The 20218-nt window shown below is 35.9% G+C and overlaps 1 protein-coding gene across 9 annotated transcripts in view; it reads right to left on the bottom strand.

The window, feature by feature from the left end:
• Positions 1-20218, bottom strand: part of LOC306990083 (cadherin-18) — a 267205-nt gene that overhangs the window by 16173 nt on the left and 230814 nt on the right. For all 9 annotated transcript variants that reach the window (XM_079596387.1, XM_079596385.1, XM_079596383.1 and 6 more), the window contains 6 exons: positions 16758-16925; positions 14723-14910; positions 13236-13489; positions 8750-8886; positions 3917-4038; positions 1220-1337 (listed from right to left, as the gene is read on the bottom strand). In XM_079596387.1, the coding sequence (XP_079452513.1) occupies positions 1220-1337; positions 3917-4038; positions 8750-8886; positions 13236-13489; positions 14723-14910; positions 16758-16925 (987 nt within the window). The remainder of the gene's footprint in view (positions 1-1219; positions 1338-3916; positions 4039-8749; positions 8887-13235; positions 13490-14722; positions 14911-16757; positions 16926-20218) is intronic.

Below are 20218 nucleotides of genomic sequence, written 5' to 3' on the forward strand. Positions count from 1 at the left end.
GTATATTTTTCTTTTGATATGAAAAATAATTTAGCAATATAGCGAGTGAATTATGCTATCACAAAAAAAATTATTTAGTCAAATCAACTTAGATAATTCATGTATTCAGATAACATAATATTTTGAGTTTCTGTTGATTAAACCAATCTCCATTGTATTAACTAAAATTTTTAATTTCAATAAACTCAAAATTTTAAGGCACCCAGGCTCTTACTTTTTTAAGCAAAATCAACAATACATTTTTACAGTGTAAAGTTGACGGAGTGGATCAGGTACTCTTAGCTCGTGTGATTTTATGGAGGCGGGGCTAATTTGCGTATTCATAGAACCACGCATACTAAATGAAGCAAGGGTGAAGAGTAACATTCAAGCTACTGTATTTTAAGGCATAACACAAACAAAACAAAAACGACAGGAATAAAAAAACATTTAAATATGTAATTTCACCATATTACAGATACCCAAAACATACACCGAACAAACAGAGCAAGAGCAATAAATAACTTTGGTGTTATGGTGGCATTGATTATTGAGAGAAATGCCTTTACAGCTGATTGATTTAACTTCTCAGCAGCTATTAATCATGCATAAGAGATTTTACTTCTGTCTGCATCTAAACTGTCATCAATCGTCTCTCTTAAGCTTGCGGTCAACATTTAATTAGAACCTAAATGCTGGTCAACATCAGCCGGGAAGTTCATCGATCATATCAGAAGAAATCTGCAGTCATTTCCATCTTGAAAGCTATGGAAGCTTAAGACCAAAATAAACATTTAAAGCTGTTTAATTTTTTTAATAAGCAAGGATATGTGAATTTATATGTTTAGCTTGAAAATGGCATGTATAGTAAACATCTTCAGAAAGCTATTGTGTGCCTTTTGCCGTAATGGAAAAGATTATTAGACCGCACACATCAACACAAACCCATTAGGATTCCCTCATATTTTGACTAATGAATTTCAATGGCTTTTCCAGTTTTTTGTGATTACTAGAGAAGGATTTTTAAAATATTTTTATAGAGACTATACACTCAAAAAGAGCAACTAGCTGATGAAATATTTTAGACTCGTTATTACAACTAAAAAATATATTTTATACATCCATAATATCCTGACATTTCTAGGTTTCCAAGAGGCAACTCATGCACATACACTTAAAATGTACACAGAATAAATAAATAATACTATATATATATATATATAAAAATGTTTTTGCATACCTTCATTGTCTTTAATTGTAAAGTTGGGGTTGGCAGGAACTCCTCCAGGAAAAGAGAAGGAAAATCCTTTTCCATTGGCAAAATCATCTTTATCCACAGCAGTGATTGTCTGAATGACCTGTCGTCAACAGAACAAAGTCAGGAAAGACATCGGTGAGAAACACTTTCATGCCCATCTGTGCTGGTTCGTGAACTTTCTTAGGTCGCTTTGGTGAAGGTGGTCTTGCTAGTTAAGATGCCTAAATTGCATGTATAGATTCCCCCAGTATCACACGCGGGAAACAGAAGTCTAATTCACCAGGGTACAGAAGCTCAGCTTATAGTTTTGCTTCATTCTTTCTGTTTTCCTCATTCTCATTCTCTCATCTCAGAGTGAACTCAATGCTTCTGAAATCTCTGCTGGCATCTCAGCAGCTCGAGGAAGCTGAGTGCTTTGTGCATCAAAACCAGCAGGTTTGTTGGTCTGAGTTGTCCTGGCAACCCAATAGGCATTTGATTCCTTGAGTGTGGTCCATTATGAGTCGCACATCCCTCTGCCGTACTCCCTGCAAAGAGCAAAACCTTCCAACTGAAGAGCTTCAGACTTAATTGGACACCTTCTCGCTGGTGTGAAACCAGAAATGATAAAAGAACAACTTTGTAAAGTGAATGCCTGTAAATTACAGTAAATGTTTTTAGAATAATACATTTTTATATCAATGTCAGTATGTTGTTATTATTTAAAAAAATAAGTGAGACAAAATGGTTTCACAAAACCAGGTAGTCCCGCACTAAATCCACACCATTGGTTGTCATTGTCAATTGTTTCACTATTATATAAATTAATTCAGTGTCATAATATATCCTTCAGAAATCATTATATTATGTTGATTTGGAGTTCTTGTTATCATTGCTGAAAACAGTTGTGCTGCTTAATATGTTAGTGGAAACTGTGATACACTACTGAGATACACTAATAACCATTATTAATAATTAGACACAAATAATAACAGATAATTATTGAGTACCAATCAGTATATTAGAATATCTGTATGATCATGTGACATTGAAGAATACAAACACTTCAGCTTTGAAACCGGAGTCCTAATTTCTCCTCTCTTTATCAAATGAAACTTGCAAAGTTCACTCAGAAAACTATTTCACTTTATTTAAACAATTCATTTATATTTAACACCACTGTATCAGGTTTAAAGTTCAAATGTGATTGCTTCATGTTAAATTGACTTGAAACTCTGAAATTCTTTGACTTTTTTGAAATAACGTTTCAATAAAGTAACCCAATCAAACAGGACTTTCCCATCCTGCTTTGCAAAAGGGTTGAACTGGGAGAGCAAATGTTGAAATAAAGTGCTATTTTATGCACTATTTTAGCAAGATGACAAAATAGAGAGACTCGTTTATGTTTAATGTTCTATTTCGTCAGTTTTTAGAAGTTTCTGTTATGTTAGTGGTTTTACGGGTTACTATTGTGGAAGTGTTGAGCTTGTGCTGGGTTGATGACCGGCTAACAAGAGGTTAAATTGCTTTGATAATAAAGTAACCACTGGTACTGCTTTGAATGAAACCAATATGTGTAACAAAAATGTATATTTTGTGTGTTATGTAAATCACAGGACTAAACAAGAAGCATTCATTTCTGGGGTTCTAAAGGGTTTAACTTTTTTCATGTTGTATGTATAAAGTATGTTAAATTACTCCTATCCATGCATATATGCAGACAACTGTAAAGTAAACCATCTGTATGTTGATTTTGTCAAAAAAATCTAAACTGGTGCTGTCAAAACATTTCTCTGTTCCACTCAGCAACACAGTCTCAACCAATGATGTGAGTTTGAGGGTGTTTTTACAACCAATGGCAGATGGGGGAGGAGTTTGCGATAATCTTTATGTTGGTAAGTCAGTTTGGTGATGCTAGTGGTGCAGAAAGAACACATTACACTTTTAAAACACATGAAATGTGCACAGAATCACTTTAATGTGCTACTCCCGTAATGTAGTGTGGATACTTTTCGGAACTGAATGTACTGTTTTATGTTGGGAAGTACACAGGGGATATTAAAATGGGCTTGACCTCATCTGTCATTTATTTTCTCTCACTCTCATCCCTCTCTTTCTTTGGGCCACTGGTGAAAAACAGCATTTCAAAATTAAATGGAAAAGTGTGGGTAGGAAAATAGGAGTGTGCTTTAGTGAGTCAGAGCTGTCACGCTTTGTTGATCAGATTTTTATTCTCATTGAGAGATGATTAGCATTCCTATAACCCCCTTCCATTTTTCTATTTCAGCCCCTCTAAATATTCACGCTTTCTCTCTTTTCCACACCATTCATGGCAGGGAACTGTGGCGGTCCTTAAGGGAGTTTTCTGGGCAGGCTGATAATGTAAATCCATATTGATCAAACCCATAATGTCATATTTCAGATGACCAACTTAACATGTGTCAGTACAGTAACTGCTAGCATTTTTAATCACTGCACACACAAATACAAAATGCATATTTGTGCACTACATGCATATACATTATGCTCATTAGCATATAAACTGATTAAAATAACAGTTCGTTTAATTGCTTTAACCGCTACGTTCATTTTGAATGCATTTTTGTGGACTCAGCCCTCCATTGACGGGCCGCCACTGACGAGAAATGGTGTCAGAGAGAAAGGGAGACGGAGAAACAGTTCGGCTGTTGTGGGACTTGCCTGTCCTGCTCTGGTGCTTTCACAGATGATGATCTCATCTTCTGTGTTGATCTTCGGAGGATTGTCGTTCACATCCAGAACCTGCACTGTAACGGGCACGTGGCTCTGAAGACTGGGATTGTCTGAAAACAAACGGAAACATTACAGCATCTGTTAAATACACCAGACGGCTTGTGTGAAAGAACATCCGAGTTAATGAAGATCATTAATACATTTAATAATCGATCCATCCCTTCATTCATACATTCATTCCATCCATGGTGCATTTAAAATTAATATCAAATCTTTCACGTGATAATTCCAATTCAGAAGAAATAAATTTGATAAAAATTTGGTTTAGGGTCCAATTCTAACTGCATATTACTATGATATTGGCTGTTTATTAGTACGTATAAAGCACATAATGCCTTATTTTTCCACAGATTCCATTGAATTTGATGGGAAATCTGCAGAAAACTATATTAAAATAACTATAAAAAAGTCAAAATATTTTAAAGAGATCTGTGAATACTAAATTCTTTTTAGTAGATGAAAGCATTATTAAAATTACCGAGCTATTTAATTAAACACACAAGGATCAGGGGATGTGTAAAACTTTATAAACGACAGTAGTTGCAATTATTTAAAAATCTGCAGGGTTCCATGTGGACATTAATTAACTAGAATATAATATTGCTGAATAAAATTAAATGATATGTAATGGCAATGACTAATTCATATCTGATTAACAAACACAGGTTATGGAAATTCCTAGCATTCTGTCTCAAAAGAACACATATCTGAACTGTAATCTCTAAAAGAAAGGTACATTTGCATGCACCCCTTGATCCCTGGGTGGGATTCGGCTAATTTTGTTTACAAATTGGCTAAATCATCTAATAGCATTTCTCAGAGTGAGTCGGACCCATACTGATTTAATTAATTTGAATCAAAACACTATAAATGCAAAAATGCTAAATTAACAAGACATTATAATGCTCCTAAATTAAAAACAGGTCCACAGCAAGGATGCAAAATATTCTGCACAATTATACGTTGAGTAATTAACAAGATAAATTACATTCAGTTAGGGTCTTTTGAATCTCCTTAGTATCTTTTAGACTCACTTATCATAGTTTTTAATTGACTAATAATGTTTTTGCTTTAAAAAAAAAACATACTTTTGTAGTTTTTACCAAATGTGCATAGACAGACAGACAGACAGACAGATCTTTTTGTTTGCTGCTTTTCAGTATTCATTTCAACCCATCTTTAGCTTCTGCCTCCCATTTGCCTTTTAAATCACTTGCGGTCTTTCTCTCGCTCCCCCCTCGTTCTCTTGTTCGTTACATGTGAATAGTTATCCTATACTGTACATCATCTGCATGCATGCGTTCTCTCCTCTGTGTGAAGTATTTCATAGTGAATGCGAGGGAGTAACAGCCTATTAAAGTTTCCTGGGCTGGTGTTGTGCTCGGCGTGTGTAGTGTTTATTATTAGATGACTTCATGCATGTGTTTCACAATGCTTCCTAGAAGAGGCGCGTGAGCTCTGTTCGTCCTGTTTCGACACCTAAACTGCGTGCAGGATATCCACTCATTATAAACAGGGAAAATGATCAAATGGGGGTAGTAGGCTTTTTTCTGATGAATAACACCTCGCTGTTCCCTCTATATATTTCCAGGAAGGTACTATGTTGGCGTATAGAGTTGATCATTATGGAAATAAATACTAAAAGAGAGATGTACGTTGTGGGATTCCAACTTCGTGATCTCAATAAATTTTTTAAAATAATTGTGTTTAAAAGGAGAGAATCCTCCTCCCATAAAGCACTGTGACTGATGTAATCCAGCCAATTTACTTCCACATTCAAACTATTTGTATACAGTATATCTGATATTTTTAATGCACTTATATTGTTTTTAATTCAACAGTTTTAGATTGTATCTTTGTTTTTGATTAGTTCAGTGCTTCATTTGTTCTCATATAAATATGTTATCTCATATTATTACACATTTACACAGTCTTTATACATACATTACACAGTCTTGTACCTTTATCTTTTATTCCAATATTCCAATATTTTTTTCTTCAAATCAAAGTTTGTAATGTTGTGATTCACATTAAAGCTGTATGGTTTGGTCATATAGTTTGTGAAATGCTCAACCAAACCAATAGAAAAATTGTTATGCGAGTGTATAGGCTGTTTAAAATCTGGCCAGATCTATCAGTTTTATAACTCAGAATATTCATGAACCACAACTAAAAGTAGCTGATAAAATAGCATGATTTCTGTCAACGGCACCGCTACTGTTAAGTGAAATAAACATGCGTATAATTGCCGAGGCGTCTTATAAGTGTGCAGGCCAAGTGAGTTCCTCTCCCTCGTCATACTCACTAACAAGCACTCTAACATCAATTCCCACCCACAGCGTGACCAGAAATTAACATTTCTCAGAATCAAGCCTTTAACGGCAACAACACACCATTAGTTAAGATTTTTTTTTTCTCCCTTCAATGTATATTTGATTGCATACAACAACACAAACATATCAAAATATCATCAGACATTTGATCATTTTGCTTGCTTACTTTTCCGCATGTTTGCTTTGTATTTACTTAGGGTGTGTGTTCACACTTGTAGTTCGGTTTGCTTGATTCGTACCAAAAAAACATTTAGCCCTGGTCAGCTTAGTGTTCACGTTGGCATTTTAACACCGCTTTGGATAAAAGTGTCTGCCAAATGTATAAGTGAATGAGAAATGTTGATGACCCAATCTGAGCGCAGTGTTAAGCTCTTTTCCGAGGCTCTAGTGGAGAACAACGTACATCTCCGAGCAGCAGACTTATGTAAAAGTCTCCATTTGATCTCATCACTGTCTAGGGAAAATAACCAATATATTAAAGTGATCTCATTTTTCATTCACATGCTGGAATATCATTATCATATAGAAGACTGAATGTGTGTCATTCGTGCCGGGTGTAAGGGTAATTACTGTGATAAAATCTACAGCAGAAGAGTCACGGGACTCCATTTATATTACTTCCAGTGATCTTAATCATCTCAGAGAATATACACTCCAAATAAGCTCCCTCTTCGGATTGCAAATACTACAATCTTTGCTTGTTTTTGCTCTCTTGCATGAGTGGCTTTTTTAAAGGGATAGTACACCCAAAATTAATCATTTACTCACCCTCGTTTTGTTTCAAACATGTATTAATTTCTTCTGTGTAACACAGAAGGAGAATCTTTAAAGATTGCTGATTGCTCTTTTTTTTTATACAATTGTAACAGCTCTATCCCTGTTACTATAGAGGTTATGTTTTGTCACCCATTAGGGGGCGCTAACAATCTTCATAGTTGAGTATTTAGCCAGGTACTATACATGAAGAAGAGGCAAGCAGTTGGATAGGAAGCAATGGCTTCCTTGTGCTAATCCAAATGTATTTTCTGAGGTCCTATGATTGAGGAATTTGTTTCCTTTTGGTCAATCAGTAAGTAGAGTTGTTTTTGTTTACATGCACTGTATGATGTTGATGCTTGGTAGCCCATGTGAATAATGTGGGGTTAAGTATGTATTCAGCATTAAGCTATTCATGCCTGCTAATTGTGAGTGTATCTTTTATTTAGATGGACCTTTTATGCCTGTGCTTTCTTTCATGTGAGGAAGGTAATTCAAAAGTTGGAATGCTATGAAAGGACTGTTGTTCTGATTGTTGCTGGACTTCAGAACATCAGGGATTATTTATATGAAGACAAGAAAACTCTTCCATGTGAGCATCGAGTTGGACTTGTTTATATCAACGTTGGCTTCATGCTAATTGGACATCTAATGGACATCTCCCAATCACTGAACATTGTCCGATTCCTTTCATCATTTAATTTCAGGTTGTGGGTGTAATGTAATATATGGTGGGGGTCATGTTGTTGAATATAATATGAGTGCAATTCACTAAGAAGTTTTGAGTCTGTTAATTTAATTTGAGAACCCAAAGAGATCAACATTCATCTTTTCTTGACACCTAAAATAGAATTAAGCCTTTACGTCCTAACTCTGATATATAACTTAAGACTAGATTGAGGAAGAGGTTATACAATTACAAAGCATCAAAAAGGGCATAAAAGCATCATAATAGAATCAGTGATCTACACGGCAAGTCTTACGAAAGCATTAGACGAGCTTTGTGGAAGGAAAATCTTGACATTTACACTCCTAAGCATGTGAACGAGTTTAAAAGAGTAGCGATGCAAAATCTCTGAATTAATCATTCTTTTGATTCAGAACTTTCAACGAATCTGGAACGGAAAAACTAAAATCTAAAAGATTCAATTATAAATCAGACTGAACTGGTTCTCAGATTCAACTGAATCAATGATCTGGTCACAGCATTCAACAGCTCACTGGAAGGGAAGTTTATGAGTGCAACATCTTACATGTAGAGAATCCGCATGGACTCACTTTTAATGATCTTCTACAGTGTTTCTGCTTCTGTTTTGAAGCTTGAAAGCCTTGGGCCTTTAGAACCAACAACAAGCAGTCCTTAGTTTTCTCCTTTCTCAGAAAAAAAGAAACTCATACGGGTTTGGAACAACATGAGGTTGAGTAAATAATTTTCATTTCTGAGCAAACAATTCCTTAAGTGGTTAGAGGTGTGATCTTTGACTATTAACATACATGCGGAGTTGATTTCACAGCAGCGAGAGGGTGAGCGAATTTTAAAGCGAGAAAATGAACGGCAGTCCGTTTCTCATGAGTGCACGAGGCGTTTATTGCAGAGACTTGTCTTGGAAAACTAATTTGCAAGTTATTAAAGTGACGGAGTTACACCAGCATGGCTTCTGGTAGTACCCACCTTCCTCTGTTGCCATGACAGTGATGTTGTGCCAGGGCGTGTCCTCCCGGTCCAGGAGCTGAGTCGTTCTAATGACTCCACTGATGGATTCAATATCGAAATACACCTCTTTGTCTTCTCTGCGATCGATGAAATACCTAAATATAGAAGTGAGAGCATGAATACTGCATGAACCTTTCTGTCTTTCACCCCTCTTCATCATAGCTGTGGCATTAATAGCAAAAAACAGCTGGGATATGCATGATTATAAGAGAGATAGTATTGCTGTACATGGCTTGGTCGTGAAACCCAGCCAATTAGGGCCGCATTAGTAATTTATATAGTAATTATTATATATTTTACTGAATAAAAGCTTATTTCAGAGTAATTATACATCAGACCACCCAGCTCTTTGACAGATCACTGTAGAAATACAGAGTGGAATATATAATGTGAAAAAAAACTCAGTGACTTCATGGAAAGCTGAAAGGTAAAGAAGGACCATTGTAGGAGGTTCATTAATTCAAAAGAATAATGCAGTAAATGCAAGAGTTCTTTTCACAGTTTCTGATTAAATTAGCTTACATTATGTTTGTCGGACAAAATACGCATTGTATTGAGCATTAATATTGTGTTAAAACTCTCATTTTGTTCATATGATTTCTCTAAATGATCGATCACCCTGGTAGACACCAAGCAGGTCATTTTCAGTGAGATTTATGAGTGGTTTAATGTATATACGCAGATGTGTATTAATATTCCAGTTAAATTGACAGTGAATCAGAGCTATTTAGATAAACAACAGACCTGGCAGAACCTAAATTATAAAAGGAAGAAGAAGAAGAGGAAACTACAGGAGAAAACTGCAAGGAGAAAATCTGTGAGAAGAAGCATTAGTTGGACATAATTAACAAATCCTCAAGTGACATGCTTGGTAGAGACTCTCAAAAGACTGTCAGAATCTCTTTCCAAGAATGAATGTGAAATTAAACCACATTTGCATTTCCTGAAAAAAATACTAAAGTGTGCAAGGCAGCCAAAAATTTGTGTTAACATTTTATGTAAGCTTATAATTATAGTTTTGGTTCAAAATAGTTTGTTTTTGACTTCAGTTCTGCTGTTTTGCTTTTATATAATAATATATAATATATATTAGGGGTGTAACGGTACACAGAAGTCACGGTTCGGTACATATATCGGTTTTAGGGTCACGGTTCGATACATCTCTCTGTTTATCCCGAGGTTTACCGCAGCCTGCCGGATCCAGGAAGAAGGACCTGCGCCCGGACACGGCGACAATGCAGTCCTGAAGTGTCAACTAGTCTCTTCCCTGTGAAGACCTCCTTCCCTTCCCTTTACCTCAGTACAGATAAAACGTTGTCAAATAATTCCGGTTCACGTGGCTACGCGGAAGCGAATAAATAATTCTTTATTATACATTTTTAAGGCCAGACAAGCAGTTTGTTGAGGGTTGGTTTGTAAAGAAAGACTACACGCCTGCACACATATGTATATATATATATATATATATATATATATATATATATATATATATATATATATATATATATATATATATTCAAATGCGCATACCTATAGACTAAACACGTGATGCACATGTGCACGGCGTCTGCGTTTTTTGCGGGTTTGCGTTTTTGAGATTTGTGCAGAGATAACCTTTTTTCCCAAAAATTTTCAAGGAATCTATCTCAGGGTTTGCGTTCTCGAGCCACCAGTCACTGTTTTGTGCGAATGAGCGGGCCGGAGCGCGTTGAATGTTTTCTGTTATAGCGGTGTCGTGTTAATAAGTTAATAACTATTGATCTTTGAAACGGCAGTGAATCAATCATTCAAAACTAGCTTTAGCCGGGGAATAACTTTATTCTAGAGCTGCTGTAAAGCCAAAACAATCTCGGTTACTTTAATTTCCTATTATCACTGTAAAGCTGCTTTGAAACAATCTATATTTTTTAAAGTGCTATATAAATGAAGGTGCTTCGACTTGACTTCGCCACCCAACATCCCTTTGCTTGCCGAAAAAAAGACATGCTTAAGTGCTCTAACAAATATTTCTGTTTAGCTTTTATCATGTTAACTTGGAAGAAATATATGAAACACAAGAAAACATCATCCCAAAATCTCTGTTAATTCAATACCAGGGTGTCCATTGTGAAGAATATGCCTTTAAAAACCATTTTCACTGCAGCATCTCATGAGACAAATGCTTTACAAGATATATGATAATGATCAGATGCATCATTATAATGGTTATAAGCAAAACTAAGGAGATAACAGTGACTTTGCTTATTTCTCCATAAAGCTAATGCTGATTCTCAAACTTCAATGCCATTTTATTTTTATGCTAATGGGTACATACTGCAGTATAAATTCATGTACGGAAATGAAATGCTGTTTTTTATGGGAAATGCAGATTAAAATCGGAAGAGTAGAATCGCAATAAATGGACTGAAAATAAAATGTGCTATCCTTCAACACAGACAAAAAAAAAGAGATCAGGGATTATTTATGAGACTTTTCTCTTGTTTCCTCTTATGCATTTTATTTATCTATTTATCACAGCGATAAATGCTGATGTAAAAGCCGTTCGTGTGAAACCGGCGATCTCACTCACATCAACCAATGAAAATCCCAGCATTTTGCATGACCGTGAGAGTTATGGCCCCTCCGTCACGCATGGACTGTGAAGGTTCATTCAAAGATGGCTTGAAAACACACATCCTCAAACCCACTAGTAGAGAGAGATGCTAATAAACCATACAGGTCATATCTCATTACCACAAGAAAATGTGCACCGTCCTTGACTGCATGAGACATGAGAGAAAAATAACAATAAGGATTTTACACTTTATGCATTTTACTGCCGGTGAAAGGAGCATTCTGACATTTTATTTTTCATTCCATTGTTCACTGGCGTGTCATTCAAATTGTTATTTTCTCCATGTTCTGTAGACTATGATGTGCACAACCTTTAATATTAAGAATACTCCATTTATTTTGTTTACTAAAAGTTCTTACATACATAATATGATTCTTCTGGACTTTACACATTAGGTTATCATGTTGCCTTCTTATTTTTTTTCTCTCCATAAATCATTGGTCGCCCTTTACGTCTGTCTGTGGGTTTTGCCAATATTAAACCAATGAAAAGTATTAAAACAAGCTTGTGACTAAACCTTTAGTCTTTGGACCATCTCTGCTCGTTTGCAATGCAAGGATAGATAAAGAACTGGTTGTTTGAAAAAGTACAGCGTTTTCTTTACTCAAGAAACACTATATATGTATATAAAGGCTAAAGTTTAATGTATTTGAGGAGCAGAGAAGAGTGTCTTAATCTAACATTTGTCGTTGAAGTCAAAGCCAATGTAGATAATATAATGAAATATGTCTGACCATATATAAAGTCACACAATTGTTTAATTAAACAGTGTTTACCGGTAATTGTAAAATAAGAATAATTTCCATTTCCTGAAGGTTTGTACAAGGTATTTATATATATAATGCATAATGTAAAAAAACTGGAAATATATAACTTAATTTATATTGCCCAGTGCCACAATATATTGATAATGTGTTTACCAGAAACACTGAATTCCACTAGCTTCTTACGGCAAGCAGCATGATATCAGTGCACACCTCTCTTTCATTAAAGTGTGTGGAGGTAATTGAGCCTTTGGCAGCAGTGTTTTACTAACATGCTAACATGGGGTGCCTTAACTGCTCCAATTAACATTATCCTCCATAAAAAATAAGAGAGAGAGAGAGAGAGAGAGAGAGAGAGAGAGAGAGAGACAGAGAGAGAGAGAGAGAGAGAGAGAGAGAGAGAGAGAGAGAGAGAGAGAGAGAGAGAGAGAGAGAGAGAGAGAGAGAGAGAGAGAGAGAGAGAGTAAAATATCTTTGTATGTCATATCAACTCAATGTCATCCTATTAAATTCGACCTTTACACAGAGATGTGAGAAATGGGAGGGCAGAACAGGGAGATAGAGCGAGATAGAGAGAGGGAGAGAGAGAGAAAGAGAAAATGTCGGATAATTCTGCTATTGTTATGTGTTTTGTAGGCATATTGCTGGCGATTTACTATGAATTGCACAAATAGCCACATATACTAACTTTTTTGATAATATTCATTTATTAAGTATACCCACCTTAATAATACTATTTACAAGATTATATTATAATGTATGTACTGTAATAATTGTACAAAGTTATTTAATGTTAGTATTTGGCTGATCAAGAAAAGCAATTTTAATAATTAGCTACATACTGTATGTAGTTGTAAAAAATAAAAATGATATATAATACATATATAAATAATAGAATAATACAAAATAATATTATATTAATAATAATTATGAATAGGGATGAATCACAATAGTCGTCTAATCGACTCTATACATCAGTACAATACATTAATGTGTGACATTATGACCTGCGTATAATTGTATTACCGGTCGGAGTGTTTTTTTTTAACCCTTCACATCTTCTTACCTGACAGGGCTGTTTTTGCTGTCTGGGTCTCTCGCTGTGACGGCTCCCACTTCACTTCCAACCTTTGCGTTCTCGTACACCTCTAAAATGTAATAATCCATTGAGAAAACCGGCGGCTCATCCACGTCTCCGACTGTGATCTTGAGCGTGGCATCATCTTTGAATGAGCCCAGATAGGACAAGCGTGGGTCCGGGTGTGTGTTCTCTGCAGCGATGTGAAGGCTGTACTGCTTCTTCTTTTCATAATTCAGTTGCTGAGAATAGAAAACAGGAAACTTAGTCAGGTTTGGTTCCATTAAAACGAACTCTTGGATGTATGGTAAGTTCCTTTGCAAAATCAAAAACATTTTTCTTTCTTTTGTATCATTAAGTTTGGTCTCAAAAATAGACAGTGTGAACGCTAACCGAACAAGGTCTAAATGCATTATTTTATTTTTTTGGTCCGGACCAAAAGAACCAAGAGAACCGAACTACAAGTGTGAACTGAATTACAGATATACACAATATTGCTTTCAGTCAGTGAGCCTTTCTTGGTGGCTTCTAGCAATTTCAAGTACTCCAAAAAGTTATGAACTGAGATTTTATTGAGGTCAGTCTTTTTTTGCTTCCGGAGCGCAGAAGCTAAATCGCTCTCTAGATGGGGTCACGTCTGTAAACTCCAGGAAACCTGCCCGACCTTCACCGCACGTCTCGTCGGACAGATCTGGCAGGCATTTATTTACAAGATTGGCTTTAGGAAAACTCAGTATTCACTGGATTCACAGCTTTCCTGACCCCCAGGACTGAGTGTGGAATTGAAGAAGCTCGGAATACAGAAGAGAGAACATTAATGAGCATCTGAGCCACGAAGAGTGCCAGACGTCTGCTTGACCTAGTCAGGATGGATAGATTATACATATTTGTCAGTGTATCCGTGTAATTTCAGTGTCTGCAGCTTCAGATTTGGTGCTATTTTGACAACATCTTGACTGGTTTAATTATAGCATCCTTTTTCTGTCTTTTGTTGAAGACAAACACTCAAGTGAAAAGTGTGAAAAACCATATTACAATCTGGAGGTTATTCAAATTTCGAACTTGCTAATGCGGATTCATGCATGACTGCAACTTTTTCCCTTCGATTTTTGTATTTTAGCTTTTGTTTGTCATGTCTCTGTTGGCTCTGCAGTCTAAATAAAGAGACATTCACTACAATGATAATATAAACTACATTTTCTGCTCTCTAGATATGGTTCATGTCCTACCACAAAAAAAAGTCCACCACAAAATGCTTTTTACATAATTTGAGATGTTGCAGAAATGACACAGTGGTGGACATGTTCATTTCTTTTGGACAGAAATCTCCTGTGATGCATTTATATTCACTGGTGAACAATGTTAGTCAAGTATTTTATCAGAGTTTATTTTCTAAAAGCCCACCAGCCAAATACTCTAACCCTAGCATGAGCAATAATAGTCATGATGCTTGCCAATGACAATGCCAGCAATACCTTCCTCAGCGTGATAACACCCTCTCTAGTGTCTTTGTCTGTGGAGATGGAGAACATTCCGGCCCCCTCAGGGTTCAGGATGCTGTATTTGATCTCTGCATTGATTCCGATGTCCTCATCGGTGGCTTTGATCTTCCCCACCGGCTTCCCCACCTGTGCCGACTCTGGGACAAACACCTGGTAATTCTCTGCAGACACACAAAAGCCCGCATGGTGGTTTGTTCGATTGGTTGCATGGTATGTTGAAGCATATCTACAGTATCATGATGCCTATTTCCGGCTATACCTCCAAACAAGCCACATTGAGCTATTCCAAAAGTATATAAATATGACTGTCATGCCCCATAAACAACCACAGCCACATTCCCACCACGTCATGTCTCACTTTTCTGACGGCTATGGTTCCAGATGTATTTTGGGGATGAATCACAACATTACAAACTTTGATCCATGGTAACAGCAACTTCTCTGATTGGTGGATCTTAATGAGGTGGACTCATTTAAAAGACTTCTGGCTTCTACAAAATCACATTATACTGTGCTATAGCTTAATATTGGAACTCATAGTCTGTCTTAAAAGGCTTATACATTATCCTTAAAAACATATGTTTCTAGGGAGGAAATTAATGGTGTTTTTTTAACTCCCAGAACCCTGCTGGTGTGCTCTGTTTCTGAGGATAAAAATAAGACAACAAAACCTCAAGATCCAAGACTCATAATTGGATGCTTACAAAATAAAACACAGTGTCCCTTCTCTATTCTCTTCATGCTAATTAATGATAAAAAATTGCACCGCGATGCACAATTTATATGAGTCATCTGATAGTGAGACTGCATCTACAGTATATTAGGTATATTTCCTTCTCTTCCACCTAATTATATAGTTTTCATAAGACACCTTTGAGAAAACACACAGTTTTCTTGTGAATGTCTGGGGAAAAAAACTACTTTTGAGAGAGAGAGGAAAAAAAGTGCATTACAACAGCATACTGTATGTTTAAACTTTAAACAGTAATGAGGATATTTCTAGAAGATGAAGAACCGGAGAAAAGCGAGGTCAAGCTGTATCACTTCTTTTGCCAAGATCTAAAGCATAATAATCAAGTCCTTCAATGTCTCACAGATTTGTTTAAGAAAGTTCAGTCCGGATGAAGTGTTCAGGAGTGGAAATTCAGCAAAAGCTAGTCAGTTGCCTTTTTTAAATTTTAAAGGTTGCATCTTAAGTCAAACAGAGTTCAACAGTCGGGTTCCGGATATAGAAATAGATTTTGAATGATAACTTATAAATCTTTAAAGAGAGCCTTACTGTGAGCTATGAGGCAGTTAATCGATAATATTTGCTTCTGTTGAAGCCGTTAGCCTGCATTATTTTAACTTAGTTTTAAAATAATCTTGTTTAAAAGCAGGATTTGTGGTGAAAAACTATTACCCATGATGCTGTACAGAAGATTCCACCAATCAGTGTTCAAACAAGCAAAACGTACCAAAAGATCTTGTAAGCGCCGCTCACTCACAAGAAGCACCCCAAATTACACAATGGAGTCAATCTTCCCACGCTCTCTAAATACTTAAATATTTGAACATATATGCATATTTTTCAATAAACTACCTCCATGTGATTGTAGTACTTTCTATACACAGTCCTTTCTGTACACAGTCTTGTACATTTGTCTTTTTGTCTGATTTTCAAATACTTTTTTGCTTCAAATCAAAGTTTGTAATGTTATGAATCACCTTGTGTAGCTGAGTGACTTGGCTCATGGCTTATAACTCTTTAACAAAGTTTTTTTATATCCCTATGGGAGAAATGAATGGAAAAAAATACCTCAAAGCCTTTGAAAGTGTGGGCAGTTAGACCCTAACCCTAACCTGCACTGTATAGAAACCCAGATTTGGAATGCTGTATATGAGTCATCTGATAGTGTTCATTATATGACCAGTTGCTCACTAGGTCTTTGAACCAAAACTACTGATGTCCTTCAACAGGAATATGTTGCCACTGTATTTGGTTTTCACAGAGGCTAACATTACTCACTCTGAGGGAACTTTGGTGGGTTGTCATTGATGTCAGTTAGCGTGATGTTGACCGTGGTGGAGCCCGACAGCCCTCCGACCTGCCCTGCCATGTCTTTGGCCTGAATCACCACTGAGTAATGTTCTCTTGCCTCTCGATCCATTTCTGCCAGGGCTGTTCTGATGATACCTGCAAAATATACACAAACACATGGCGGCTTAAACACATAAATAGTATAAATGCAAAGGCTAATAGTGATAAGCCACAAGCAAATTTTCACAGAATTATTTTCCTTAAATGTATGTATCATTTCTAAACTTGACTGCACTGTCACTTACACAGATGATCATCTCACACAGCGTTCAATTTCTTATCATATTCTGTATGTTTCAGCCAAAATACGTACGTGAAATATTATACATTGATGATTCATATTTATAATGCTTGGATTAATCTAGTTGTGTATCGATAGAATTGGATGCAGAGGGAATGCCGTGTGACATTTAGTAAGAGCTGTTAAAATCAAACGCTCTTGTGTCTGGAAGGTCTTTTCTCTGCCAAGGTCAGTTTCTGTACACCTTTCACTATCATTCAAATGACATCCAAACCTTGAAGTACTGGTGAACTGAACCGTAGTCTTCAATCATACATAACTCAACAATGACATGCATACACAGACACAAATACACTCACAGAATACTGAGTGCTAGATATGGACAATTCTGTTGATTCTATAGTAATATTTTCGCTGCAGTGTTTTAGTGGTTGCTAAGTGATTGCTTATTAGCCCAGACAGTAAACCTGGCCCATATCTGAGGCTAAACTAAAAATATACTCAAAAATTTGATTTAATACAATGCACATATTGTGTACCCATTTTTACATTGTAAAAAAGAAATACCTGCATGCATTTGCAGCTGTTGGTAATTTCTGTAATTACATCTATAATTACGCAGTTGACCATTCTCATACCAGCAAACCTGTCCCTATCCGTACCAGTATCCCACCTCAATAGCAGCAAAAGTGTTTTGCAATACAATATAAACACAATAAGTACACTACTTCTTTTTTTTGATGTACCAGTTGAGATTTCAGTAAAATTGTAAGCTTTAATGTTACCTCAGGATAACAAATACTTTTTTTTCCACATTGTACATAATACATATGCAATGGCAAAAATGGTTAATAATAAAAGGAATGACTTAAAATAAATCAATAAAAAACCTTTTCATAGTAACTACTTGCTGGCAAACATTTTGAAATGTTGTTCTGGCATTTTGGTGCAGAATGTGGAGGTCATGCATATTGCTCTAGAGAACTGGGCTCAGAAAAAAACAAAAATATATATTTTTTCAGCCATAAAAAAAATATGATTCACATTTGTTTTTGCATTTACAGTCACATAAATTATTCGTAAATTATGAGGAATTGCTTAAATGTGTTTGCTGCCCAGAATCAACATTATGCCACAGTGGAATTGATATGACGCTTCCACTATAGAAAATATTGCAGTAATCGTCTCTCATTCACTAAACATTTTCATGAACAAATCATGATTCATCAGTAACTTTCTTTCTTATATTTTTTCTAAATGTACGAAAAAATGTAGGAACAACTGATATCCCTCACATGCAAAAATCATACATTCTTGGTGGCCTTATAAACATGTTAAGATGAAATTTTATACATAGATAAAGATACATACATGGACATGGTTTGGCTGCGTTTTATGCAAATGACTTACCTCGAACACACGGTCGCTCATTCAGATTACTCCAAATTTATTAACGTTAGATTGAGGTTGAGAACAAATTCATGTGTGTAACGGTACGCACGTGTTGTGATTTAGACGAAAATTTTTCATGAGAAGAATAGATTTTTCCTGTGCGTAAAAACACGAATAGTGGATGAGACCCAATGTTTTTATGTACATTTTTTCTACATTGTCCATTATATAATTACATACTTTTTAAAAACATTTTCTTAACATTTAGGGGAAATTTAAGTCAAAAGTAAATCCAGGAACCAATTCAGTGGCAATCCACTGACTCACCCTGAGAGACCCTCACACCGGTTCAAACATGTCTCTGAATCACTGCCGCCTCACACAATGTATCACACAATGACTGTCAGTTCCTTTCCGCTATCTCTTTGTGTCTCACAATGTCTTTCTTTCTCTCTCTTTCTCCCTCTCCTTCTCACCTTTGTCCTGTGTCACAGACATGAAGTCCTCACCGATGATCAAACCCGCAGTCAGATGGAAATCACACAAAAGCCATTGCTGGGAAATCCACAACGATATATTAGTAGGTAAGCCTGAGAGGTCATTTTTGAAAGTTTGGTAATCATTTAATATAGTTCTTGTGTCATCACTTTCCATTACTTTAGTATTTTGTACAATTCCATTGACAAAAGCCAGTTCCTACAGACATCATCTTCCAGAAAGTGACAACATTTTAGAGGGAAAAACAACAGCACCAGAATCAATGGATTTGATGGGTTACTGATATTTTGAGTACTATGATTGGATGGCTTGGACATCGTGGGTGATTCTGCTTTATCTTGTGTATAAATATGACCCTTCTTTCTTAAAGACTTGAGAATGTTATGGTATTACACCGTCTCTGAGTCTGCTTGATCATTCTCCCGAGATCTCCTGCCACACATCACAGAGGTTGAGACGCAGGTTTCCATCTGATGACTGATAGCCTCGAGGCTGCCAGTTGAGAGTCTACATGAAAATTAATCTAACAGATCTGGGGGCTCCGGGATATTCCCAAATTCTGTGATGTTTTGTGTTTTTCAATCAAAAAACACTCCAACCTGTTTGATAAAATCAAATCAGAAATGCGTATTTTATTAGAATAATATACAATTGTATTAATAAATAAATAAATAAACAGAGAGGGAATGACAGTTGACTTATACTGTACATTACACTGTTCAAAAGTTTTGGGGTGGTAAGATTAATTTTTTTTTTGAAAGAAGTCTCTTATACTCCTCACCAAGGCTGCATTTAATCAATCAAAAATACAGTAAAAACTGTTAAAAATGTTGTGAAATATTATATAGTATATCAAATATTATATTAAATTTAAAATATTATGAAATATTAAACAGTTTTCTACATTAACATATCTTAAAATGTAAATTATTGTTGTGACAAAGCTGAAATACTCCAGTCTTCAGTGTCGCATGATCCTTCAGAAATCATTGTAATATGCTGAATTGACCCTTCGCAGGGAGTTTGATTGACAGGCGATCTGACCAATCATAATCCGCCATTCGCTAAATCCGCCATTTTAGTCTGACAAAGCAGTCAGGAGAGTTAGTAGATTAACGTTGGAGGATTTAAACTTGAAAAACAGAGTGTACTGACGTCTTTCCGCGGTTAAAACAACATTCCTTCTGATGTTCATTCGTGTTTATTTAAATTGTTTAAATTTCTTTAAAAAAATTAACAAATATGAAAGTTGAGACTT

Source organism: Phoxinus phoxinus (genome assembly GCF_949152265.1).
Source record: "Phoxinus phoxinus genome assembly, chromosome: 21".
In the NCBI taxonomy this organism is placed as follows: Eukaryota; Metazoa; Chordata; class Actinopteri; order Cypriniformes; family Leuciscidae; genus Phoxinus; species Phoxinus phoxinus.